At 55.4% G+C, this 27,639-nt stretch overlaps 1 protein-coding gene across 2 annotated transcripts in view; it reads right to left on the bottom strand.

Moving 5' to 3' along the window:
- CACNB4 (calcium voltage-gated channel auxiliary subunit beta 4) overlaps window positions 1–27,639 on the bottom strand; it is a 220,995-nt gene that overhangs the window by 127,656 nt on the left and 65,700 nt on the right. Inside the window, exon 1 of one of the 2 annotated variants that reach the window (XM_049097114.1) lies at window positions 975–1,408. The exons of the other annotated variant lie outside the window; for it this stretch is intronic. Coding sequence (XP_048953071.1) covers window positions 975–1,019 — 45 coding nt within the window. The 5' untranslated portion in view covers window positions 1,020–1,408. Of the gene's footprint in view, window positions 1–974; window positions 1,409–27,639 lie in introns of those variants that run through there. 2 annotated transcript variants of the gene reach the window in all.

The raw sequence follows: 27,639 nt of genomic DNA on the forward strand, positions 1-27,639 counted from the left end.
GTCTGGTGGGTCGGCCAGGGAATCTTATATAACACGTTCCTGTTTCAAAGGTGGCAACACGTCCGGCACTGCGCTCGTGGGAGATCCAGACGCCCCACAGCAGGTCCCGTTAGCCACCCCGAGAGATTTCACCTGGCCAGGTTTCCACACGATTGATGAAAAATCAAGAACTACCACCACCAGCAGGAGTGAAAGCGAGACTCGGTCACCAGCTTTACCCTGGATTCAAAAGCCACCAGCCTGGTGGTATGATTTTTACGGATGTCGGAAAACCGTTTTCCTCCTGATTTTAATAGATTCCAGGAGCCTGACCTCTGGGGCGGGGGGCGGGGGGGGGGGGAACGAGTCTAGGTTCCTGAGCCGAGGCACACGTGAGCCTGCTTCGGCCCTCCCGGGGGAGTCCAGGACCAGGACCCTCGGCCCCTGCCCCGGGCCGCCCAGGACCACAACCTTGGCATCTGATTTCCTTAACAAAGAGGCAGGGGGTCTGCACCCCTTGTTCGGCCGGAGAGCGCACAATACGGCGGCGGCTGAGCAGCTTCCATTCACCGAGCTCAACAAGCCATGCGTATTATATAATGAATGAGCCTTTGCTGTGAACCCTTCCACCGGCAACACAGGCACTTTGTGCACGGTCGGAGCCGGTCTACGAGGTGCAGCCAGCCCTGAGGGCGAACGCGGACCGAGTGATGGATACGGCCGACGGCTTCCACACTCCACATGCCTTCGCCGGCACCCTGGTTTCTTTTTCTTTTTTTTTTTTCTGCTCGACAAGAAATTATATAATAAAACAGGATTTCAGCTCCCTCTGAACTACACGGAGAACGTGCACACAGCGGCGAGCAAGCCCCCGAACGACGCTGGCTTTCAGCTCCATGTTCCCTGCGTTGCCTAAGAAATGGGGTTGGGGGGTGATGGGGGTGGGAGGAGGAAGAGGAGGGGAGAGGGAACCAGCCGTCTCTGAAAATACTTACAGCCTCCGAGTCTTCAATCCCGTGCAGGTACAAATTGTCATACATGGAGGTCTGATGAGCCAGAGCACCTCTTTCAAGGCGAAAAGACAATTGCTACGGAAGCCACAGCTGCGGGCGGACGACAGAAAAGGCCCGTGGAAGCACCGCCTTGCCTCGTGGACCCCGGGGCTGGCCAGGCGGGCGCCGCTGCTGCCTCACATCACACCGCGGAGCTTATCCCCGGAGGCGCTCGAGCCCTGGCATCTTAGCTGCCTTCCCAGCACGGAGCATCGGAGAGCAGAAACCGTCCTCCAGCACGGCCTGGTGACTGAGCTAGGAAAGCGGCCTGTGATTGGCTCGGCCTCCCTGCTCCAGTCAGCTGGAGGAGTGCTCCTCGGAGGGAGCGAGAGCGGAGGGGCCTCGCTCGAGCGTCCTCCCCAGCGAGGAGCTGCTTCCTGTTTCGCCTGCACCGCGCGGTCCTGCAGCGCACGCTCCTCGGGGGCCGGAAGGCCGCCTGCAAAGTCTGCAAGGGCCGACTCTCGAACGCTTGAAATGCAACTGCCCACCCCCTTAGCCAAATTCACAACATGTGGGGGGGGGGGCGGGGGAAGCAAAGGAGAAGATCGTACAAAGACAGGCAAACGATGCTAATTTCTATCCAACATCTGTGCTTAACAGGTGCGGTTTAAGCCCAAAGGGCAAGAAGTCACTTAAAACTAAAACAAAACAAAACAAAAAAACCCCACCAAGGTAAAGGAAGAATGGATGTGACACAGATGGTACGAGTTCCTGCGGGAATTTCTACTGTAAAAGTTCCCAAGGTTCTCGCTGAAGCGTCTCGGCCCCACCGGCAGGACAGTATCTGTGACCCAACTAGTGAAGTTGAAAGAGAGGCCAACGGAAGCCTCTCAAAGGCCTCTATTTAGGCCCAAGACTGTTAATGTCTTTTGACTTTGACATCGTAACCGAGGCAGCTGGTGCTGTAGCCTCGCTCCTTCCCCCCCTTTCTGCACATAGACCTGCGGCGGCCCTCCTACAGCACTGCGCGGCCCCCAAACCCAAGCGGAGAGGCCTTCTCGCCCCCTCTGCCCCCCACGCGCGAGTCCGTGTGCCGAGGCCGGTCCCACGGCGGGACTCACCGAGCCACTCCCTGCGCTCCGGCCAAGCGATGCTACGCCAGGAAGGAAGGGGTTGGTGATGGGCAAAGAGCGTGGTCTAGAGAAGCCACCTCGCCGGGCGGCAGCGACCCAGAAACTCGGGGCTCCGGCTCCAGCACCGGCTTCCCCGCCACCGGCTGCAGCTCCGACCGCTCCCCAGGCTGCTGGACCGTCGTTTCTCGTTTCATTGTGGCTCGGGGGGAACCCCGAGGTGGCCAGGGCGACACAGATCCTTACGGGGGTGCCCTGCTCGGCACGGGATGGATGCCAGACTCAGGCCCGTCCTCCAGGCAGCATCTTCTGGGCCGCACTGGGCCGCCGTCCTCCAGCCGCAGTGCCTTGGCCACAGCACCAGTAGCCGGTCACCACCAACTGCGAGGGCGCCAGAGGGACGCGCCGTCCTGCGGGACCCCAGAGGTCACTGGGCCTACTGCAGGGGAGGGTGGCGAGGAGCCCGGGGCCTCCGCAGGGTCCTTGGTGGGGGGAGGGGGACCAGCGGCTGCTCTACCTGCGACACTGTGGTCCTGGAGCAGGTCGCTCCTAGGTGGAGCCTGTCCCGTCCGTACGCCAAGAGGACTGTGCCCGAGGATCCGGACGCTCGAGGCCTGGCGTCGAACTCCGTCGTCATAACTAACCATAGCCACACGATATTTTCGCCAGAGCCCACGGAAGGTTGAGGCAAGGGGCTCCTCTCTGTCCCTAAGATTCCCCGGATCACCTCGCCGCGTCACCCTCAGCTGAGAGTGGAGGGGATTCCTGAGCACCTGGGAGCAGGCAGCCACGGCGGGGGCAAAACAAGAGGCCGTCCACGTCCACGAGTCGCCCGGCTGAGACGACGGCTGCCTACGGGGAAGCCGGACACGGCCCAGCCCTCCCCTGCATGTCTGGGCCTCGGCTAATGTGAGGGTCCACAGGGTCGGGAGCAGCGAGGCTCGCTCAGGGACATCCCGACACACGCAGGAGCCAGCGGGACGTCAGGAGGGAGGCACGGGATGGAACGGGACACCCGGGGCTCCTCCCTGCCGGACATCCGGCCCCGCAGGACTGAGCACAGATGTGAAGCAGGGACAGCGACTTGCTCAGCCTCCCAGGACAGCAGCAGAAACGCTGGACTCAGAACTAAAAACAGCTATAGCGGCCGGAGAGCCCGAGCTCACCTGACCCAGCCTCATCCTAATACCGGGTCGGTTAAATGAGTGCATTGAAAGCCACACCTTTTCACCCTTGAACCTTCCTTCCCCACTCCCTTCTTCCTTCCCTTTTTTTTTCTTTTTTTTTTTTTTTTTACGATTTTACGGGGCGCCCGAGGGACCCAGTCAGTGGAGCATCCAACTCCTGGTTTCAGCTCAGGTCATGACCTCAGGGTTGTGAGATCAAGCCCTACTGTCCCTCTTCCTCTGCTCCTCCCCTTTGCTCGCTCTTTCTCTCTCTCAAATAAAGAAATATATAAAATCCTTTAAAAATATTTATTTTTAAGTAATGCCTGCTACACCCAGCGTGGGGCTCAGTCATTCAACCCTGAGGTCAAGAGCAGCAAGCTCTACCAACGGCACCAGCCAGGCTCCCCTCGCCGCTCCCTTCTTGATGGGGTTTTCGAGATAAGGGATGAAAAACAGTGGGCACATTTCCGGGAGGAATTTGGTAAAAATAGAAACAGATCACTTTGGTGGGAAAATCCCCTCCCTCTCTCTTCGCATTTTCATCCTACAAACGGTTGCATCACAAGTCACATGGTCACCCACAAGCTGACAACAGAAAATGAGTGAAAAGATTCAGGAATCTGCCCTAGGGTTTAGGTCTACACAGAAGCAGCGCTGCACCCGCGGGCCACCTAAAGGCTTCAACCCAGGACTCAGGCTAGCCCCAGAGCTCCAGGGGAACCCTAGGGGAGCTCCAGCCTGGACTTTCCCAAAGGAACTCTGGGGAGTTTCTAGAAAAATGAACTCATAACTCCAAGAGAATTTAAAACCATCTTTGTCCAAGATTCTCTGAACTGAGAGCTGGCTGAGAAGTAGGGAGAGATCCCTGGGAGCTTCCTGGGCCAGGCTCGGGTCATCTCAAGTCCCTAGCTTTTATTTAAAAATATTTTATGTATTTATCCATGACAGAGAGAGAGAGGCAGAGACCCAGGCAGAGAGGGAAGCAGGCTCCATGCAGGGACCCGACGCGGGACTCGATCCCGGGACCCGGGGTCACGCCCTGGGCCGGAGGGAGACGCTCAACCTCTGAGCCCCGCAGGCGTCCCAAGTCCCCAGCTTTTGATGAAAGGGCCTCAGGATTCCAGCAGGTCTACGTTCTGAGGCCCAAATTTCAATTCTCACTGCAGCAAGGGGTGAAAACCAGCTAAGGGACGGGCTCCCTCTGGGTTTAGACTTGGAGAGTCCCCCAGGTCCGTGAGCGCTGGAGCAGAGGAAGAGGAACCACCCCGCCCCGTCTACTTCTCCCACACGGGGCTGCAGTGAGAATAAGCCTGAAGGCCTCGCGGCTCGCCTCGTGTTGGTGTTTCTGGCGCCACACCTGCCTCTCCTGCTGAGGAGCCTGCGGAGCCCCAGGAAAGGCCGCCCCCCATTTTGCTGCTGAGCGTCTCACCCAATTCCCTTCAAGTCACCTCCCGTTGCAGTCGCCAGTTCAAAGTCAAAAGACTTGATGACAAGGCCTTGCCTGTGGGATTCTACTTCGTAAAGCCCACACGATTCTCGGTAGGGAGGCAGCTCTTGCAACCGGACAAATGTCCCAACTGAGCCTAATTCGATGGAGGAAGTGCTTCGGTCCTCAAAGAATCCGGAAAACTCTCTTGGGTAACTCAAGGCAAGAGTTGGGTTTGGTTGGCTCCAAACCCAGGGGCGCGGAGTTCCCTTCCCTCACCTGGGTGGGCTTTGAGGCCCAACCAGCCGGAGGACTGGCAGGGGGATACCAAGCAGCAGCCTTTCTCCTTTCCACGCGTCTGGGAGGGAGAAGAGAGCGAGGAAAGCCCAGAGCCCGCTGGTTAGCTCTGAGTTCTAGAAAGCCATGCCCGAGGCAACGTGCAGAGACGCGGAGGCCAAAGGGCATCTGCTGTCTGATTTCCCGCCCAGAGTTGTCCCGATTCAGCTTCTGTGAGCGTCGGCCTCCGTCCCATAGCAGGGCTGAGGGCCCCCCGCACGCCCGCCCCCGCCGCCACCTGCCCCCCACCGCCTCCGCGGGAGCAGGTGTCCCTGGGAGCCCCGGAGCCCACGTGAAGAGCAACCCCCGGCCACGGGCTCCAGGGCGGAGACTGCAAACCCCGGGGACCCCCGAGGAGGGACCGGCCCGCGGGCTCCAGGTCCTCCCTGCCACCCTCGGAGGCTCCGGGGAGGGGACCCCTCACGACCCAGAGTGGGTGTCAGCAAGGCTGAGGACCCGGCCTGGCCGACCCACGAAGGCCACAGATCCCTCCCGCGACCACGTCCTCCCAGAAGTCTCTCACTTCCCCAAACTTCTGTTGAAAAGAAAGCCCATCTCTTGGCGGAAACATTGCAGGCAGCCGCAGCTGTCGCCGACGCCGCGTCTCCTTGCCCTCCCCTCGTCGCCCGGCTGAACTCAGGAGGCCTGCGCGCCCCAGTGCCCGCGGTGTCACCGACGCGTCCCCAGCAGGTGTCACCAGGTGTCACCAGCACGTCCCCGCAGGCGTCCCCCATGCTCCCCAACCCCCATGGCCTGGGGCAGGGACCCCAGCGGGGACAGGGCGGCAGGCCGACCCGGAGCAACCGCAGCCCCCGTGGCTCGGCCCGCGCCTCCTGGCTGGCAAGAAGGGATAAGGAGTCAGGTGGGGGGGGGGGGGGGGCGGTAGATGTAGAATTCGCGAAGTTTCATGTCCTCTATTATTAATACTTTTTAGGTAGAAACTCCCAGAAGCCGCTCTCCCCTCTGATTTGGTGACCGTTTACACGCAGATCGCCTGGCCACCCGGCAGCCGTCCACGAACGTGTCGGGGTCCTCCTCTGTCCCCCGAAGCCAAGTCGGACGGCGTCAGGTCCCACTGCAAGCTGCCAAGGCCCCTGCCGCTCTGACGACAGCGCCCCGCTCCTCGCACCTCGGCCCCCGTGGCCAGGCATTCGCGAGCTGATGACCCAGTCCTGTGGGAGGAGGGGTCCCGTGGCTCCCTGCTCGCCCCGGAGCCCCGCGGCCCGGCACAGAGGCTCGCACCGGGACGGTTCTCAGTGAACGCGTGGGTAATTCATGGCAGCCCTGAGCTCCCTGGGCTCCAAAACAGCGTGGCGACGAAGAGGTGCACCTAATGAGACGTGGCTATTTTCTGAAAACGAGAAAACCCAGCCCATGAGCCTGCCTGGATGGCCCACGCCAGCTGTCCTCACGCCCCGACGAGGGGAGCAGTCCCGTCCAGGCTTACATTCTTGCAGATTAAATGACGTAGGTATGACGCGCTCACGTCGTGTTAACACCTCTATTTCAGAGAAAGCGGTTTATGGCGTGTCGATAATTTGGGGGCGGGAGGCGAAGGAGGAAGGACGCCACGATCTTTCCTACCCCACGGCAAACACTGGTTGCAGGAACCGCGCACATGAGAAGGAGATGCACACGCTGAGCTCTAGGGACTCGGCCGCCATCGTGACCCACGAAGCCGCGGTAACAGACGTTGGGATCTTCAGGGAGTCCAAAGAGAAGAGAATGAGCCGGGCATCTGCGGGGTCAATGTTAAGGCTGCACAAAGCCACAACAACGCAAAGGGGTGTCAGGGACTCGGGTCTGAGCTGGACTTAGGTCAGTCGTAGGGGCTCTTCTTGGGGGGAACCGATGAGCAAAGGGGATTCTGGTATATGATGGGTGAAGAGCAGTGTTAGGGTCCTGGGAGGTCCCCTAAAACCGTTGCCTCAGAATATAGTTTTGAAGAAATGTTTATTTCCCTTTGGGAAAAGGTGCCAGGCCACGTAACCTTCGGGAACTACGTCGTCTTCACCGTGCAAATAGGAGCTGGACCTCCGTCGGAGCCGGTCCCCACCAGCCACCACCACAACTGGAAAATAGCAGTTGAGTGACGACCCCGGGAGAGGCCGAGTAAGCAAGACTGATGGAAGATGACCCCGGGGGCCCACAGGTCTCGATTCCACCCTATGTCGCGCCGCCTCCAACACTAAGCAAGCCACGGCCTCAGCGGGCCGGCAGGGACACCTGACCGACCCCCGAACGCGACGCGTGGAGCAGCCACGCTCGTTCCCGATCCCACCAGCAAGTGGACCTAGAACCTTTAGATTCTGCCGGACCCAAGCAGGGTGATGGCAGGCATGGCTTGGGCCTGGGCCTGCAGTTTCTGCAGCTCCAGCTCCGCGGCGGCAGGGAGCGGGGGGCGGGGGGCGGCTTCGATGCCCCCGCGGACTGCGCTCCTCCCCGCGGCCGGAGCACAGAGCCGCGGCAGTGCGTTCTGGAACTCTCCCTTCTGGCGACTGACTGCAGCCCCCATCCTAGCGCGGCACCCGACGCTCCCACAGAGGCGACATTTCCCAGGCCTCCCGGACGGCGGCCCGTGACCCTGGCCCTGCCCGCGCATGGAAGTGGAAGGACGCGCCCCGCTGACATCACAACCGACTGTCACGCGTCCTTGGAAGGCTCCTGACTGCCCACCACATGCTCTCCTCCTCATTCCTCTCGATGTGGCGGCGCCAATGGACCAACCTGCACGAACGGTGGACCGAGGTGGTAGGGCCAGAGACGCCTGAGTCCACAAACGGCCGGGCAGAGGCCCACCCTGCGACAGGACCGCTCCGCTGCTCTGCCAGGTGGAAGGCAAAGACGCCGCCGTCTTGGTGGGGTTTTAAGGTTTTATGTATCTTTTTCCTAAAAGACACGCAGAGAGAGGCAGAGACAGGCCGAGGGAGACGCAGGCTCCATGCAGGGACCCGACGTGGGACTCGATCCCAGGACCCCGGGGTCACGCCCTGGCTGAGCCCCCGGGGCCCCGAGACCCCCCCATCCTATTAGGCATCTTTACCTGGCGTCTCTTTGTTGCAGCAGCTGAGGCCAACTCACCTCAACTGCAAAAGTAACTCAAATACAGAAGCTACTAGAGCAGGAACAAAACGACCAGAAAAAGATGTCCGGAACTGGACTTCGGAAAAGGCATCTCACTAGGTTGTGTCATTTCTCCTAATTCGTTCTTTCACCAAATGCTGGAAAAACTAAAACGGCGGTCAGTTACAGCACATCCCACCCTGCCCCCTCCATCCGCATGTATGACTTCTTATTGTTATGTAAGTTTCAGCCCCAGTAAACCTGTTTATTTTCTGAAACCAAGGATTGGGACAAAAGCAAAGTATTAGTAAACTAAAAACACATATAAATTGCCAATGCACACTTTTTCAAAACCCATTTTTTTTTTTTTTTAATTTTCAACTCTGCATGCCTGGTGGTTCAGTTGGTTAAGCGTCTGCCTTCAGCTCAGATCGTGATCCCAGGGTCCTGGGATGGAGCCCCACATCGGGCTCCCTGCTCAGGGGGAGCCTGCTTCTCCCTCTCCCTCTGCCCCTTCTCCTGCTCATGCTCACTCTCTCGTTCTCTCTTAAATAAATATACAAAATCTTTTAAATTTTTTTTTCCTTTTTTTCAATAAATTTATTTTTTATTGGTGTTCAATTTGCCAACATACAGAATAACACCCAGTGCTCATCCCGTCAAGTGCCCCCCTCAGTGCCCGTCACCCAGTCCCCCCGACCCCCTAAAATTTTTTTCAACTCTACTGAGTTCTTGAATTCAAGTAGACCACTACAAAAGGAAAACTATTCACCTCCTTTTAGCAAAGTCCATAAGGATTTCTTCATGAGGTCTTGAATTTTCAGTATAATTTCTCTTAGTTCCCAAACTGTTTGGTCATTTCCTTTGCAGTACTGGATGGAAAATTAGTTGGGGCATTCAGTCCAAAGTCTTTCCCCAAGAGGCACAAACGGAAACAAGCTGAGCTCCTTGATCTAAATTCCAATTCTCAGAAGTGATTCTTGCATCAAATAGGCAAAAAAAAAAAAAAAAAAAAAAAAAAAAGTCATCCCCATAGAAAATAGTATAGATTTGGGGACAAATAACAAAAATAATGTATGTACATTTGCATTGATACAAAATAGAGGAGAATGAAAAGAATGATCAATAATCCCTTATGTCTGTAGGCAGGTGTCATGAATCCAAAAGCATAAACAGACCAAGCATAAAGACACACACATACTGGCCTTTACAAAGTTGTTTGGCAATGCCTTCTCCCTAATAACAGAAAGCGATTTCTCAAATATTTAAGAAAGATAGATTGAAAATTAAAAACAGCAATATCTGGGGGTGCCTGGCTGGCTCAGCAGGAAGAGCATGGAACTCTTAATCTCAGGGCTGTGAGCTTGAGCCCCACATCATTATAAAATAAAATTTTATAAACAAATAAAATTTATAAATAATTTAATAAATAAAATAAATTTAATAAATAAATTTAATAAATAAAATTTTATTATAATAAAATTTATTTAATAATTTAAATAATAAATAAATTTTATTTAATTTATTTTATATATTAAATTATATATAATATATATTTAATAAAATAAATATTTTATTTATTAATAAAATAATAAATTTTATTATTTATAAATAAATAAATCTAAAAAAAATCAGCAATACCCAAATAAATATTTAGGTGTCACGTACCTCACAGCACATGACACTCACTGCATTTCTGAAGCATGTTGTAAGGAGCAAAAGCTATAAATACCACTTGACCCTCTGCTCTTGTGCATCTCAGAAATCTGTTCTCCTAAACTGGGAAAGGCAATAATATTACAATTTTTCACAAACAGTAGTTTAAAACAAATTATTTCTAATTGTTCTCCTAAGCTACTCTTCAACATCCAACCAGCTCTAAATAAATCTAAGACACTATAAGATGGCAAACTAATAACTAGTCAGTCTGGAAATAATGTCAAATCGTAAGGTTCCCTGGGTTTCTTGGGCTCCTCTAACCACCCACTTAAACCGAAGGATCCCATAAACACGGAACATAATTTGGATATTGTCACAATACAATGAAAGAGATACGAATGGGCACTGACAGTTCCTTCCAGAAAACGGGGGATATTCATAAGCACATCGCTCTCTGAGTACTATCAGCAGGCATTAGAGAAAGGAGTCCTAGGAGTAAATGTCCAGATTTACCTAATTTAGTGAGAAATTAGGAGCTCCTTCCTACAAGGTGGGACCTGGCCATCAAAGTCTTGAACAATGTCAATGCTCGATGTCGGGCAGATGGGCCAATGGGCCTCAACGAATATAGGCTTACTTTAAAAAAAAAAAAAAAAAAGATTGTCTCCCAGAATATTAAGACATTAACAAACAGCAATTTTGGAAATCATTACTTTCTCTTCCATCAAGCAAATCGACTACTGAAAGTTGGAGGAGGAGAAGAAAGCTCCGGTAGGAGAACGGGTGACTAACTTCCTAGCAAGGAGACGTCATCTGTTCCCTTCCACATTCTGCTCTTGTTGGTTGTATTTGCTTCATTTTAAACCTTATACTTGACGCGTATAAAGCAACCGGACTGATCTACAGGGTTAGAGACCACGGGGACATTTCCTAACTTCACACAACTCTGAAACCATAAACAAAGAGAATAAATTTTTCATTATATTTTGTATCATTGTATTTTTCATTATATCTGCCCTCCGTCCTCCTGCTTACTGCTGTCTCTGTGTCTTTCTTATCCTTTCTTGAGCCTCACTTCATCCGCTCACTACGCTGTCCCCAAAACGTGTGCTTACGATCCAGCTTCCGGCTGCTTCTTACGCTTGAAACCAACTTAAGCATTTTTCTGCTCTGCTGAAATTTTCCACAAATCCTCCCTTCACAAATCAACTCTCCACTTTGGAATGAGATCTTCCACTGCCAATTCTTCCAGAAAATTTTTTGTTTTTCAAACATTTCCAAGAGTGTATTATTTTTTCTGAGCAAATATACTCTTCTAAAAAGTGATGTTGTAGAAAACTTGCAAAATTCAGAAAAAATAAAAACACAGGAAGAAGGACGCCCGGGTGGCTCACTGGTTGAGCATCTGCCTTTGGCTCAAGTCGTGATCCTCGGGTCCTGGGATCGAGTCCCGCATTGAGCTCCCCACAGGGAACCTGCCTCTCTCCTCTGCCTGTGTCTCTGCCTCTCTCTCTCTCTGTCTATCATGAATAAATTTTTTAAAAACTTAAAAAAAAAAAAAGAACGTATAGAAGCTGAAGCTCAGTAGAAGTTCCATCGTCAATATTTTCTAAAAATCCCACTGCCACTTTAGTAGGCAACTGAAGGAGAAGACCACCAGGGCAGGACTGCAACAGCTGAATATTACACCCGTCAAGTAGATCAGCGACTGCACACGTTCTGCGGGCACGTGACGAGGGGTGAATGCCCCACACTGCCACTGTGTTCCGCGCTGCGGGACTTACAACCACAACGCAACTCACCCACTCCGAGATCTGCCTCTCCCGGGTGACGACACGTCGCCCATGTCTCTAACTCTCGTTTCTAAGAATGAGCTTGTTTCGCATGAAAAGAAAGTAGCCTAAATACTGATGCACGTGCCCACGCAGACAGGACAGCACCCGGTGTGTACTTCCAAGAAGGCACTGCCCCCCGGGGCGGGACAGCTTCCGGCTGCATGTCGCGGGCCCGGGACAATGACTCATGCTGTTTGTTGACCTCTGGTGATGTCTAGCAGGATATGAAATCTCAGCTACCCTCCGACCCACTGTGATCCTGCCCCCATCTCTAAACAGCCAACGCCTCCCCCTGAACACCGTTAAGTGCCACGGCGGGTCGCCATGGAGGGTCTGCGGCTATTGCTCCCGGTGCTCTGCGGCTCGGCATCGTCCTAACCTGACGTAACTCGGGCTGAGAAAGTGTCCTGACCTCACTCGCAGGGCTACGTTAGCTAACACTATCATGGGGGGAAAATAGGGATAAAAGAAGGCTTGATGTAATCAAAGTATGCTCCATGTCAACTCTGGTGAACCCCATTTGGCTAGAATATACTAGCGTAAGGACAGTTGGGCCCCATCAGACTCTCCTAGCGTTGCCTGGCCCTCGGTGCCACCTTTAGCACAGCCCCCTACTGGGGATCCCGAGTTGAGCAGGAATAAATCATCAGCACGGGAAGTTCTGCAAGAATTGTTTCGGAGACTGTTTCTTTCCTTCATAGGCGCTAAAAGTGGTCGTCTCGTGCCACCACAGAGAAGAGAGAGGGAAGGAGAGCATCAGCTAAAGTGCCAAGAACCAGTACTTACACTGTTGGGTCAGAACCTAATGACTAGACTCCTATCCTGCAAATCTGCAGGTGGAAAACTCGCTCCAACTTCCCAACAAAAAAAAGTAACAGGCAGATTTTCAAAATTAAGTAAAATAGGAGTCCCGATGAATTATTTTATCCGTTCCACCGGTAAATTCCTCAAAGCATCCGCATTATCATGCCAACTACCTTAGGCTCTTGGTACAAATTGAGCTGACAACGATGGATAGGCTATTTGAACTTCAGAAATTAAATCTTTATATGGCAATGAATATTCTTCATGGTTTGCTACTGAGGCTCGGGGGGATGCTCCAATCGCTTGGCTTGGTCGAGCTCAGAGAGGCAGAGTGAACACCCTGTTTCATTCTGCTCGTCTCTCTCCAGGGGCTCTTTGCCTGCCTTTGGATAGTTCCTGCCCTGGACATCGCCCTCAAAAAAAAGCCTCAGGACGGAAAAGCTTGATAGGCCACTGAGTATAATAAGCTATGATGAAGCATCCAGAATAAAGGGCCTTTGTTGATGTTTTGAACTAAATAAAAGAGGGGAAAAAATAAAATAAAAAAAAAAGCATTGACAATTGCACCAAACCTGGTGACTGGGATTAGCAAACTAGGACACGTATACAGAAGTGCAATCACAAGGTCACACGTTCACACCTAGGCATTTAGCTCTGTGTCGCTGTAAATCACCACACCAGCACTTTTCCTCATTTTTTTTTTTTTATTTTTCTAAATTTAGTGCCATTACGAATGCTGTTAACTCAGATAACTTAGCATCTATGCACAGGAGAGTGAATCACGGTTTCCATGAGATCCACCAATTTAAACGTCTTCCCTTTTGTATATTTCCATTGCCAATGACACTATCTCAATCGCTCTGTATCACTTTTCTGGTGTTCATTCTTGAGGATTTTACACATCTGCATAAATTTGCCTGAAAAATGTCTTCACATATATTCATTAGAGATTGTACCCTCCCTTTTGAAAATTTGATTCCATGAAATAACTTTTACGTTCCCTTTATATTACCAAATATACCACCAAATAATAATATACCCTTTTACTACCAAATAAAATTCGATTTTTTTTTTCAAAAGATCTTAAGTTTGAGATGAGGATACGCTGTTACAAATAATCTAGAAATCAAAGTAAAGTAAAATCTGACTGGGAAATTGTTGCGAGTAATTGGCTATAAATTAATGTTATTGTCTACCTTTTTTTTTCTAAAAGAAAGTCAAAGTGGACAAGAACAGCGAAGGGAGGGACAAACCAGGCTCCCTACCCAAGGACACCGCCTCTTGCATTTATTCCTCTCCAGGGGTCTCCCCGTCACTCACATTCACTTGCTCTCTGACCCCGCTGGGCTCTCCAGACCCCAAACACGTCACCCCGTACCTCGGTCTTTCCTATGTCCACTTCACCCACAGACTGGTGGAATCTAAAACCTTTCTCTCCCCTACACCAGGGTGAGTCCGCAGGTCTGACTTTTTCTTTTAAGATTTATTTATTTGAGGGGAGGTGGCGTAGAGGGAGAGGAAGAGAGAATCTCAAGCAGATTCCCCGCTGAGCATGGAGCCCACCCTGGGGCTCAACCCGAGACCATGACCTGAGCCAAAATCAAGAATCAGACGCTTAACCGGCTACGCCACCCAACCACCCCGGATTTTTTTTTTTTTTTTAATCAGAATTATACAGATGCAGCCTTATGACCTCCGCGGGTCTCCCAACACCATTGCTTTAAGCCACTCGGACTGCTGTAACAAAATACCATATTCTGGGTGGCTTAGACAGCAAACATTCATTTCTCATGGTGTTGGAGGGTAGGAAGTCAAGAACCAAGGTGCCGGCAGATTCGTCTGGTGAGAGCCCTCTTCCTGGTTTGCGTTTGGCCACCTTCTTGCCATATTCTCACAAGGCTGAGAGAGCCAGCTCTGGTGTCCCGCCCTCTCCTTCTCAGGGCACCCGCCTCGTCACACAGGCTCCACCCTCATGACCTCATCCAAACCCAGTTTCCTTCTAGGAGCCCCACCTCCAAATATCATCACTGTGGGAATTAAAGCTTCAAAATACGAATCTGTGGGGGACACAGTCGGCCCATCCGTATCTATCATCAGTTTCTCCTCAGGCCACACAAACCTTCATCAGCCCGAAACTCCCACCCCGACCCTCTTCTTTTACCAGCAACGGGTTATCTCCCACCTCAGCTCCCCGGGAGGAGAACGTATCAACGTTCCCTGAATTTCTTGTTCTATCCCACCGATTAGACCTCTTTCCATTCCATTCCTTCCAAGGCTAATCTCTTCATCTTGCTCAGAACCCCAATCTCAGGCCTCGCTATGGACCCGGTTCCATATACTCTCTTGACTATGACTTCAACCCACACTTCTCTCTTCAACGCATGCATGCCGTGAAGCGCCGTCATGTTCAAGAACAACCACCCTTCCCTACAACCTATTTCCACTTTTCCTTCATAGCCACGTTCAGAGAGCACCCACGCTCTTGATCCTCATTTATTCTACACCAGTATCTTCACAATGTGCCCTTTATCCTCATCTCTGACTCAAACTGCTCTCACCAAGGTCGCCAATGACCTTCTGGGCACCGGAGCTGACAGACTTTCATCTTTCATGACCTCTGACACTTCAGACCTCCCTTTTGTTGGACACTCTGTGGCTACCTCTCCAATTTTCCAGGATTTTACCTCTAGTTCTCCCTTAGCTTCAACCACCTCTTATCTGATAATTCATAATAAATAACTGTGCTCAGTTCACACTGAAGTCTGGAGTCCCAAGTCCCTGTGCCATAAAATAGGACGGCACTGCTGCCCAGTTGTCTGAGCTGGAGATTTAAAGATCATCCTTGTGTCTTCCCTTCTCTCTTTCTGCTGAAATCCCATATTCTGTTACTACTCCCAACACCCTTTGAACTCCTCCTCTTTTCTCAATCCCTAGGAGTTTAGACTCTTCTAACCTCTTCCTGGCATTACTGTGACAACCCCCTTACGGGCCTTCACGCCTCCACCCGTGTCCACCTCTCAAGTCCCACATCTTTCCATTTTAATACCAAAATAATCTGTAGGGATCCCTGGGTGGCACAGTGGTTTGGCGCCTGCCTTCGGCCCAGGGTGCGATCCTGGAGACCCGGGATCGAATCCCACGTCAGGCTCCCGGTGCATGGAGCCTGCTTCTCCCTCTGCCTATGTCTCTGCCTCTCTCTCTCTCTCTCTCTGTGTGTGTGTGTGTGTGTGTGTGTGAGACTATCATAAATAAATAAAAATTAAAAATAAAATAAAATTAAAAAATAAAATAATCTGTAAATTTTATGATGCTCTGCTTGAACAACATCAATAACACCCCTCTTTCTTTGGGAGAGAGCCCAACATCTTTCACGGGTGAAGTATAAGCCACATCCTGATGCAGCCAGCCTCATCACCTACATGACGTCCTCGCACCGAACCCTCCGGCCATACCATGTTGAACCATGAAGAACTTGCATTGCTATCCTGTGTTTCTTGAAACACTGAGCCCTTTTTCTCAAAAAAAAAAAAAAAAAATCGTTTGCTACCTCATTTTCTACCTTACTCAGTTAAATATTCAAAAGCCGGCCTAGGCGTCTCCTCCCTTGGAAGCCTTGCCTACACCACACCCTGCTCTGGTCAGATTAGAAGACCCCTGCTCAGGACGCGCCGTGTCCAGGTGCCGCCGCAGCACAGCACTTACCACACTCTACCATCTACTCTCACGTGAGGACAGGGGTTCCAGGAGGAACAGGGACTGGACTTTGTCGCACTGTTGATGCTACGGCAGTACCTATTGTACAGAACGTGCTCCGGGATTTTTTTTTTTAACACATGAAAAAGGTCTAAAAATTCTGGGAACAACCTCATCATCGGTCAAGGGGTTTCAATGACGCAGATTCTAATCCCTTTTACTCTCTGGTTACACCTAAAACACCGACGTCGTGACATTTGTCCTGATGAAGGTACAACCTCAACAGAGCAAGCGAACGAGGAAGCAGTCCGTCAACAGCACTGGAGGGATCCCTGGGTGGCGCAGCGGTTTGGCGCCTGCCTTTGGCCCAGGGCGCGATCCTGGAGACCCGGGATCGAATCCCACATCGGGCTCCTGGTGCATGGAGCCTGCTTCTCCCTCTGCCTGTGTCTCTGCCTCTCTCTCTCTCTCTCTCTCTCTCTCTCTCTCTGTGACTATCATAAAAAAAAAATTAAAAAAAAAAAAAAACAGCACTGGAAAGAGACTGTTCAGAGATCACCAGGTGCAGAGACGCATAACGAAGGATGTGAGGAGACTCTTCAAAAATTAGTTTGGTAAAAATGACAAACAAGTCCATTTACAATCTTGCTAATAGTTTGTCTTAGCAGCCGTTTTAGAATGCTGTTTTGCAACTGCGAGATGGTGAATTGCGTGGCGATGTAAAATGGCAACATCCAGCGGGAATACGTTTGCAGTGAATTCCACATGGAATGCAAATCACACTAGGGTTCTTTCAAAAACTGCCTATCGCAATCCTATTTATCTGTAGACATCTGGTCACACCAGAGAATATCTGACACGAGCCTGCTCACGGGGAATCCAGATCATCTCCAGCATGCGCCCGCCCAAATAGCATTTGCTAGATCTCTTTAGAAAGAACGCTTGGGTCCTGCTCTGCACGATGGAACTGAGCTGCTCGTCACCCCCTAAGTCAGAGGTCAGCCCCAGACTACGCGTGGGGATTGTGAGCACAGGGTTCCTTCCGTCTTGGGGCCCGAGCCAGCTCTTACCATAATCAGAAACAAATAAACCAAAACTCCAGACTAGCTGGAACCTAGCCAAGGGAACGAGTCTCCCCAGCAGTCGTCAAGCTCAGAGCCGTTAACCTCACCGTGAGTTACCTTTGCACCTTGGTCCCTACAAGACAACGGAGTTTAACTCTCGTCTTGTCTGAAGGCAGAGGGACCTGATGACTTTTCCTGATCTCATGTTATAATCCAACACACGTGGCTCTGAATTGGGAGTAGCCTTTAGGGGCCAAGGTCTTCTGAGGCGCCAGATGACATGGCAATAAGGGAAAGGGGTGCGTGAAGATGTGCTTCTAGCTTTCTGAGGCCATAGCCATCTGAGTGCAGAATTTCTGAAAGTCTTATTTTGACATGACCATAAAAGGACGATCCTCTTCTTCATCTCTTCCTATTTGTTTGCCAAATTCTAATCAATCAATCAATCAATCAATCGGGAAATACTATGTTTCTTGGCAGGATTTACAAGGAGACGCTCCCAATGGTCTCCCCTTCACCCCGTGGCAGCGGCGGTTAGTGCGGCTTCCCTGGAGCACAGGGTCTAAGACAAGGAGGCGCAGCAGGTGGCCGGAGGCAGAGCGAGGGGGCCGAGGAGAGCGGGAAGCTCAGCGCGGCCGGGGCTGGGCCCAGGGTCTCGGGTGGCTGGCAGGTGTTCCCCCGCTGTGTTCTTTCCCCCTTGCCCCACACCGCGCAGGAGGGGGACAAGCCCGGCTCTTCACCCCGCAGCCCCTCTGGCATCTCCCACTTGCCCAGTGGCCTGGCCAGGGACAGGGGCCACCACTCACACGCAGCTGCGGGGACAGGACGGGTGCCGGCCCGGTGGCGAGCACACACGGCCCACGCCCTGGCTCCCGAAAGCTGTGACCCCGGCTGGGGCCCCGGGGAGCAAGGCCGAGTTTCCAGACGGGCGGCAGCCTGAGCCGAGCCCCTGCATCGACCAAAGATGCGACCCTCAGGCCCGGGTCTTCCCCCTTCCGTCCGGGCCCCGCTTTGTCCCCCAGAGAAGCGGCTGCTGGGAGCCTGCAGTGGGCCCCAAGCCCAGCACCCCCCCACACCCACTCCCCCACCCCGCCCCCCGCTTCCACTCCTGCAGAATCTAGGTCGCGCCGTGTCACTGAAGAAGCTCGGAGACCTTCCACTTCCCAAGTTGCAAATGGTTTTGCAAGCAATGCAAGCAGACAACTTCAGTCCTCGGCAAGGTGTCAGAGCGACACCTCCACGGGCTCCCGAACTCAGTCATCGCTGTTTCCTCACGCCCGGTGACGGGGCCGACACTGAGCGGACCTCGCCAGGCCCCCGACTCTGGCACCTTGGGGGGCGGCTATGGGAAGAGGGCAAGGAGACACCTCGGGTAAGGTCAGGGTCAGAGATGTTCAACTCCTCCTTAACATCTTTTTTTTTCTTTTTGGGAGGTGGGGGGAGAGAGTGAGCGAGCGAGCGAGGCAGGGGGAGGAGTAAAGGGGGGGGCGAAGTCTCAAGCAGGCTGAACGCAGAGCCAGACGCACACCCTGACATCACGACCTGAGCTGAAACCAAGAGTCGGATGCTTAACCGGCTGAGCCACCCAGGCGCCACCCCCACCTTAACATCTTTTTTTTTTTTTTTTTTTTTTTTTTTTTGACTATCAAGGCTTTAGCCACAAGCTTTCCTCTTGTTAGGAAAGACATTTTTGATCACTGACTATATCTAGAAACACTCCTGCAGACAAAGTAATTTGTAGATGCCATTTTTGTTTGACCCAGGAAGCCCAGACCTACTTTCAGGGCCGGGAACTAGGAGCCTGGGGCCCAGGAGAGATGACGTTCGCGGGAGCCAATGAAAGTTGAGTCAGACCAGGAGCGTCGGCCGCGGCGGGGGGCAAAGGGGAAAGAACACAGCGGGGGGACATCTCCAGCCAGCCGGGGGGAGGCAAAGAAACCCCGGGGGGGGGGGGTCAGGGATGCTCCGAGCACGGGGGCAGAGGCGTGGGACCCGGGAAGCACAAGAAGACACATCTGGGGACTATCAGTGTAAGGAGCCTGACACCCTCACACTGAGGCTTGAGTCTTACTAATCTGGGAAACAGGCGCCCCCCTAGATGCCCGTGCACTCCTCCCGCTGGGTCGTGCCTGCCCAGCCCACGCCTAGGAGGTTCCTACACACCAAGGCCGGGTTCCTCTTGGCCCGCTGGTTCCTACTAGCCTCACGGATTCCCGCAATGACCTCTCTGCCCGCGTGAAAACAGAAAACAAACTTAGACTCAAGGCCCACAGGCGGACCAAGCCAGGACCTAGATAAATTGCAGAAACTTGCGTTTGTGAGCTTTGAGCACCTCCAACAAGAGGGCGGCAAGCACAAGGGCCAGGGTTGACCGCCAACGTGCCCGTCCCCTTAGAGTCACACCAGGACCGCTCTTGTCCTCTAGATGACACGTGGGAAAAGGCGCCGTGACATCAAACCCCCGGGGCCAACGCAGCCATAAGGGCACACGAAGCAGCAGCACGTGTGAACTTAGTAGGTGCGTGGTCTGTGGCTCACACCTGTGCCATCCCGGGTTCCCCATCGAAGGCGTTTAGCACGTGAGACTGACTTAGAAGCAGCAGAAAGCAAAGGTGCCGCGTGCATAGGGCGAAACGACGCAAAGCACAACACCACGGACGGAGACGCTTCATTAAGGCACGTCACCTGCAGGCGTGTGGGGCCCAGCAACACCGGCCGGGTCCCGGGCCCCGTCCGGGAGCACCACCCCCCCACCGGGACCCGCTGGAGCCATCAGCCGCCCCCAGAAGAAGCAAAGTCTTCCTCGGCCCGGGTTACGTCAGCATTTACCCCAGCTCCTCCAACAGCTTGGGTTCCAGCGAACTGTGGCAGGGCTGACCCCGCAAACGAGGTCAAAGCGGTTCAAAGTCCGCAAAAGGGAAATCCACATCCACAGGGCTGCTCAGAGCAAGCCCCCCTGAGGAAGGAAGGCTGCCTGCCGTCCTCGTGTGGCTTCCCTCGCCCACGTGCACGGCGCCCGCGGCCACGCTGTGTTGCAGACACGTCCCCTGGATTCAAGGAAGGCGACGCCGGTGGTAGATCCCAGGCCGGGGACAACCGCATGTGTCTGCAGACCTTGTGTCCGTACGTCTAGGAGCTTAGACCACAGCACGTGTCCCGTCACCCATTCATTGAACGACACTCACATGGAGCAAATTCAATGCCCCCCCCCCCCGCCCCGTGTGCGTCTGACGGTGGCCGTCAGGACCCTCCTGCACTGTCCGCACAGAAAGGCAAAGCCGAAGCGACAGGAGCCCCTGCAGACGCACCGCGATTCACGGGATTGGGGCAGAGAACCCGAAGCTCCGGGTGTTGGCGCTGGGTCAGCCTGCGATTTGCCAAGTGACCTTATATAATCCTTCTGGCTTTCCGTCTTCTCCTTCTGCAGACTGAAGTATGTGAGTGACTCATAAAAAAAAAAGGTCTGATATCCATTCCCTTCCCTTCTTTCCAACCTGCCGCTGCGTAAGGCCGCCACCCCACTCCACGCTAAGGATCGCAGGAGCCGCGGAACGGCCCCCTTACTTTCTTCTGCTCCATGGCCCCTCTTCTCAACAACAGTTTCCAAGACTGAGAACCCAAATATCTTGCCCAGGAAGCTAAAGGAAAGGAAGGAGAAACAGAGTCAGAGGAAACGTCACGAGAAACAGGGCACAGCTCAACAGAAGCTCTGGGTTCCAACGGGCAGCGGGTACCTGGGGTGTCTAAGACAAAGGTCATGGGCCTGGTCTGTAGAGACGTAAATGCACATCCCAGGTGTGAGAGCCGAGGGATTGCTACCTGGCTGGGGAGGAAGGAAAGTGCTGACACTGCGCCCCCGCCGTGAGACCTGTCCGTATCGGGACCCCTGGACCCTCTAGATGCGACCTCACCTAGGAAACGGATCTTTGAAGATGCAAATTAAGCTAAGGATGTTGAGACGCTCGCTCGTCGGGGTGGCCCGGAGTCCAATACCAGGTGACCTTCCAGGAGGCAGGAGTGGAGACACGACCCGGGGCAGCAGGTGGTGTGAACGGACGCGGAGGCGGCCGGGCCGCCCGGGACGTCAGGGGGGCCCAGGGCCACGGAGGCCACGGAGGCCGGGCAGGCCGTGTCCCCGGAGCCTGCAGGGCTCGCTGGCCGCAGGCGTGGCCTCCCAGATAAGCCAGCTGTTGCAGCCCTCGCAGAAACCGGCCACAGCATCCGCGTCCGCCCCCTGCCCGTCCCCCCTTCTCTCTGCGGCTCCGCGGCTCCCGGGCACCTCGGGTCTGGGCGCGGCGCGGGGCCAGGGCTGCATCGGGCCGGGGGGCTGCTCCGTGCACCTGCCACTGGCATCCCGGTGGCGGAGGCCACAGGACGGAGGGCACGACTCGCCCCCCAGACGCTGTCCTGCGCCCCAGCCCCGCGGGCCCGTGCCAGCCTCGGGGAGCCCTGCGCCTCCGGGTCGGTAAGAGCCACGGAGCCCGGGGCCTCAGGGCCACTCCCAGGCTCAGCTGGGCCTGGGGCCACCCTGGGGGGGGGGGGTAGGAGGGGAGGACGGACGGGAGGATGGAAGGGCAGGAGGATGGACGGGGGAGGATTGGGGGGGAGAATGGGGGGAGGACGGATGGAAGGATGGACGGGGGGAGGACGGACGGGTGGACAGATAGGAGGACGGGTGGGAGGACAGGAGGGCGGGAGGATGGACGGATGGGAGGATGGACAGGGCGGGAGGACGGATGGACGGGAGGACAGACAGGAGGGCGGATGGGAGGACGAACGGGAGGACAGATGGGAGGACGGATGGAAGGATGGACGGGGGAGGACGGACGGGTGGATAGATAGGAGGACGGGTGGGAGGATGGGAGGGCGGGAGGACAGACGGATGGGAGGATGGACAGGGTGGGAGGACGGACAGGAGGGCGGATGGGAGGACGGGTGGGAGGACGGGAGGACAGATGGGAAGATGGATGGGCAGGAGGACGGATGGGCAGGAGGACAGACGGGAGGGCGGATGGGAGGACGAGAGGACGGATGGGAGGACGGGGGGGCAGGAGGACGGACAGGAGGATGAGAGGACAGACGGGAGGATGGACGGGGGAGGACGGATGGGAGGACGGACAGGAGGACAGGTGGGAGGACAGGAGGACGGACGGGAGGACGGGCGGATAGATGGGTGGGCAGGAAGATGGACGGGGGGAGAGTGGGGGGGAGGACAGACAGGAGGATGGATGGGGGAGGACGGATGGGTAAACGGATGGGAGGACAGGCGGGAGGACGGACGGACGGGAGGACGGACGGACGGGAGGGCGGACGGACAGGAGAATGGACGGGAGGATGGACGGGTGGGAGGACAGACATGGTGGGAGGACGGACAGCCAGGCAGACGTACAGGGTGGGAGGATGGATGGATGGATGGAGGGAGGATGGACTGGAGGGAGGATGGATGGAAGGACAGATGCAAGGACAGACCAGATGCAGTGGGAGGACGGATGGGCAGGAGGACAGACGGAGAGAGGACGGGAGGGAAGATGGGGTGGGAGGACAGCCGGGCAGCGCCACCCGGAGCTCCGCATCACAGGGCGACAGGCCGGGCGGCCAGGGTCACAGTCCCAGCGTAGCAGCCGGCAGCAAACCAGGCGACCAGGCCGTCGCCGTGCCCCCGCCCCACCCCTGCCCCCGACGCAGCCTGGCCTGGGCTGGGCGCCCACAGGAGGCGGGCATTAGGTTCCAACGGCTGGTCCCACGTCCTGTGGTTGACAGCCGGGCCAGGGACACGGGACATGGGTGCTCCCAGCAAAGCCACTGCCCAGTGACGCGGTGTGGGGTCGGTCACGAAAGTCCCACGGGGGACGAAGCCTTGCGGACGCCGATCTCAGCCTCAGGCCACACTCCCAGGAAATTGTGGGGGCCGTGGTGGTGACGGGTCGAGATGGGGGGTCCTCGGGGCCGTCCGCGTCAGTGGGGGACGGTGTGGAAGATCCCCAGAGAGGGACGACCATCCTGCCAGGCCGAGCTCCAACGGCGCTGACAGCGAGCAGCCGTCCACGGAGGACCCGCGGCACAGCCTGCGCCCCAGCTGCACCCCAGCTGCATCCAGCCTGTACCCAGCAGCCCCGCCTGCACCCAGCCTGCACCCAGCCTGCGCCCCACCTGCACCCAGTCTGCACCAGCCTGCACTCAGCCTGCACCCAGCAGCCCCACCTGAGCCCAGCCTGCACCCAGCAGCCCCGCCTGCGCCCAGCCTGCACCCAGCCTGTGCCCCACCTGCGCCCAGTCTGCACCAGCCTGCACCCAGCCTGCACCCCACCTGCACCCAGAGTACACCCAGCCTGCACCCCACCTGCACCCAGCCTGCACCCAGCAGCCCCAGCCTGTGCCCAGCCTGTACCCAGCCTGCACCCAGCCTGTGCCCCAGCTGCACCCAACAAGTGCCCCAGCCTGTGCCTCAGCCTGCACCCAGCCCGCACCCCACCTATACCCAGCCTGCACCCAGTCTGCAGCCAGCCTGCAGCCAGCCTGCACCCCAGCTGCACCCAGCCTACACCGCAGCCTGCACCCAGCCTGCACCCAGCAGCCCCAGCCTGCGCCCAGCCTGCACCCACCCTGTGCCCCACCTGCACCAAGCCTGCACCCCATCTGCACCCAGCAGCCCCAGCCGGCACCCAGCCTGCACCCCGCCTGCACCCAACAGCCCCAGCCGGCACCCAGCCTGCACCCCGCCTGCACCCAACAGCCCCAGCCGGCACCCAGCCTGCACCCCGCCTGCACCCAACAGCCCCAGCCTGCACCCCGCCTGCACCCCGCCTGCACCCAGTCACTGCCGGGCCCGAGAGCCGTCTTACATCGAAGCGGCCCGTCCGCAAGGCAGCCACATCCACGGGGCCAAGCCTCACCCGGGAAGCGCTCCTCCCTCTCCGCTTCTCTCAAGAGCAACACAAACTCAGTGGCACTTCTCGATTCAACAAACTGGGAATATGATTCCATGTTTTGCTTTGAGGAAGAGGATTGTTTTAATACCAAATACTGTGGACCTAACAGAAACCAAGAGCGTAGCTGCCTGGCTTCCTCTGCACACACGCAGCAGGTGACACGGACGCGAGCCAGCGGCTACGTCTGAACATCTGCAGGGGGAGATTCGGCACATACGTACTTCCCTAGGGCAAAAGTCTGTAAATGGGATGTATTTAGAGTTTTAAGGATTTTACTTCTTTATTTGAGGAGGGGGAAGGCTGCGAGCAGGGCCGGGTGGGTGTGGGGGGGGGAAACAGAGGCAGAGGGATAAGCAGGCTCAGAGCTGAGCTTGGTCCGACACGGGGCTCGATCCCAGGACCCTGACATCATGAGCTGAGCCAAAATCCAGAGTTAGCAGCTGACTGGGCCCCCCCTGGCGCCCCATGGGATCTACTTACGTTCATAGGAATCCTTCTGCGATCCAACATACAACCTGAGCAGCTCCCTCACTGTGGCCTTCGCAAGCTAACCTCTCGGAGCCGTGATCATTTCACCCACCACCCATCGAATACATTGACGACGTGCACCCCGCACCCCACAGGGCTGCTACAAGAGCTACGCGCTGTCGCACCACCAAGTGGGCCCCAAACGCGTGGAACGGCAATCGCTATCACCATCATTAAATAGAGGGCAGCCCGGGGGGCTCAGCAGTGTAGCACCTGCCTTCAGCCCAGGGCGCGATCCTGGAGACCCAGGATCGAGTCCCCCGTCGGGCTCCCTGCGTGGAGCCTGCTTCTCCCTCTGCCTGTGTCTCTGCCTCTCTCTCTGGGTCTCTCATGAATAAATAAATAAAATCTTTTAAAAATAAATAAATAAATAATAAATAAATAAATAAATAAATGAGCATAGAAGTGGGTGCGCTGCCCTTCTACGTGGTTTGGGTGAGGACTCAGGACTACGCGCAGCTACGTCCGGGAAGACGCAAAAGGCTAACGTCAATAGAATTCCTGTTTGGAAGAAATTGCGTCTGCATTTCGTACGGAGCGATGTCTCTGTTGAACTAATAAAGGTGGAAAGTCTCTTGAAAGCACCAATTACTATGTTCCAAATCTTTATTATTATTATTATTATATTTTTAAGTAATCCCTACGCTCAACATGGGCTCGACCTTACAGCCCTGAGATCAAGAGTCACCTGCTGCACCAACCGAGCAGCCAGGCGCTCCTATGTTCCAAAATTGTAAGCGCATCCTATGGACGACCATATAACGCGGAGCACGCTTCCCAGTTCTGTGCGAGTGAGCGTCGACCTCCAGGACCCGCAGAAACTATCCAGTTCTGCGTGATAACGACATTCTCCTCCTATAATTTAAAGACAACCCGCTGTGCTGATTGCTTTATTAGCCGGGTTTGTCAAAAAAAGGGTCTGTGCAGCTGCTCTCATAACGTGTGCAGCCCCATTTTCCGAAGCAGCTCCTGGCGTGGCTGTTACACTCCGACCTCCTCTCCGAGGGAAAGGAGACACATTCCAGGACAAAACTCTACATTTCTGTCGTGGCAGGTTTTCGCCTCTCCCTGCTGGGTCGTTGCATACACGCCGGGTTCCAGAGAACCTTCCCTTCGTTCTGCTGCCTCCGGTGAACTGGGATAAAGAGGAGCTTCATCACTCCACGGGCGGCACGAAGCGAGGACCACAGAACTCTCCAGAAACTTACAGCGGAGAAGAAAGATTTCCAAATTAGTTGAAGAATGTTGGGATTAAGGCGGGGAAAAAAAAACCTCTAAAAATAAATCTTGCATATCCGACCCGCTCCTTCTTTGTTTCCCCTCCGCCGGTGCCGGTGCCGGTGCCGGTCCGGTGCTGCGCCTCGCCGCGCTCTCCAGCCTCGGACTCGGCGCCGCAGCCGCTCCGGGGCGCCGGGCAGTGACACCTAGTGGCTCCCGCTCACACTGCGCGCGGGGCCTTCGGGGAGCTGTGCCCGCCCTGAGCCCAGACGGTGCCCGCGTCGGGGCCACAGGGGCCCAGGGAGACGCGCGCCAGGGGCTCGGGGTGGCACCGGCCACTGCCCCGCAGCACTAACCTCGCCCCGTCTTTGTCGATAGGACGTATTTTATTTTTTTAAAGATTTATTTATTCATTTATTTTTTCATGATAGACACAGAGAGAGAGAGAGAGAGAGGCAGAGACACAGGCAGAGGGAGAAGCAGGCTCCACGCAGGGAGCCCGACGTGGGACCCGATCCCGGGACCCCAGGATCACGCCCTGGGCCAAAGGCAAGCGCTAAACTGCCGAGCCACCCGGGGATCCCCTAGGATGTATTTTAAAAATCGGGGACATGATAACCGGCTAGCCACGCTAGTGCTCTAGTGGGCTCCACTCGTCTTCGTCGGGCCCTAAAAGTTATCTTTAAACACTTAACCAAACTGCGCTGATTCTTACCCACAATCCTGTAGGGCCGTTGACTCAGACAGAAAGACGTGCACGTGTGTCCTGTGGCCCTGCGTGTCCTCACTGACCCCTGCACACCTCCAGGGATGCGGGGACCTCGCCGGAGCAGGGCCCCATCACCTACACCCGCCCCAAAGCCCAGCGGCCCTCAGTGCCCGGTTTCACCTGTTGAGGTGCATGTAGCCTGCTCCGCGGTCCCGGCCTACGCCCCTCCCTGGCCCCTGGCCCTGAGCCCTGCGCGCGTCTACGCGGGCCGCTGGCTGAGCTCCCTTGGGCTCCGCGCCCCCTTTCGCCGCCTCCCCCCAGTCGTGGTCTCGTCACACGAGGCCTCACAGCAGCCACGGTCTTGCTGGCTGGACGCCCACACAGCAGGTGTCCCTCCTGAGCCGGTTCCTGCGACCCCCAGGAGGCCCCGACCTCTCCCCACTGAGGTCCACGCGCCCCTCCACCCCCTCGAGACGCCCGAGGCCCGGAATCTCTTCCTTTCCTTGGGTTTGACACCTGCAAGTGGGGCTGGCGCGCTCCCCGGGTGGGGGGGGGGGCTGTCGGCGGACGAGCGCAGCCACCCTTGGTCCCTGGCCCGTCACCTGTGGCCTGTGAATGAGGCCTCGCTGGTATCACCTTATTTTTCTCAGCTGACAAGCCTGCCACCCTCGCGCTTCTCATGCAGGTGCCTTCTTCGAGTCATTTTTTAAATAATGGCTCAGGGGATCCCCGGGGGGCCCAGCGGCTGAGCGGCCCCTTGGGCCCAGGGCGTGACCCCAGGGTCCGGGATCGAGTCCCGCCTCGGGCTCCCTGCACGGGGCCTGCTCCTCCCTCTGCCTGGGTCTCCGCCTCTCTCGTGAATAAATAAATCAAATAAATAAATAAATAAATGGTGGCACAATATGCATGACCTAAAAGTTCACCGTTTTAACCATTTTTAAAACTCAGATATAACTGACCTGCACCAGTGTCCCCTGTGCCACGTAGCGATTCGATCCGTGTGCGTGTCGCGAAGCGGCCACCGCGAGTCCGGGTAACGTGCACGACCGCGCGGGCCCGAGTTTCTCCTCTGTGGCCGTTTGGAGGCTCGGCTCAGGGCCGCGAG

This window comes from Canis lupus, chromosome 19, assembly GCF_003254725.2.
Source record: "Canis lupus dingo isolate Sandy chromosome 19, ASM325472v2, whole genome shotgun sequence".
NCBI lineage: Eukaryota > Metazoa > Chordata > Mammalia > Carnivora > Canidae > Canis > Canis lupus.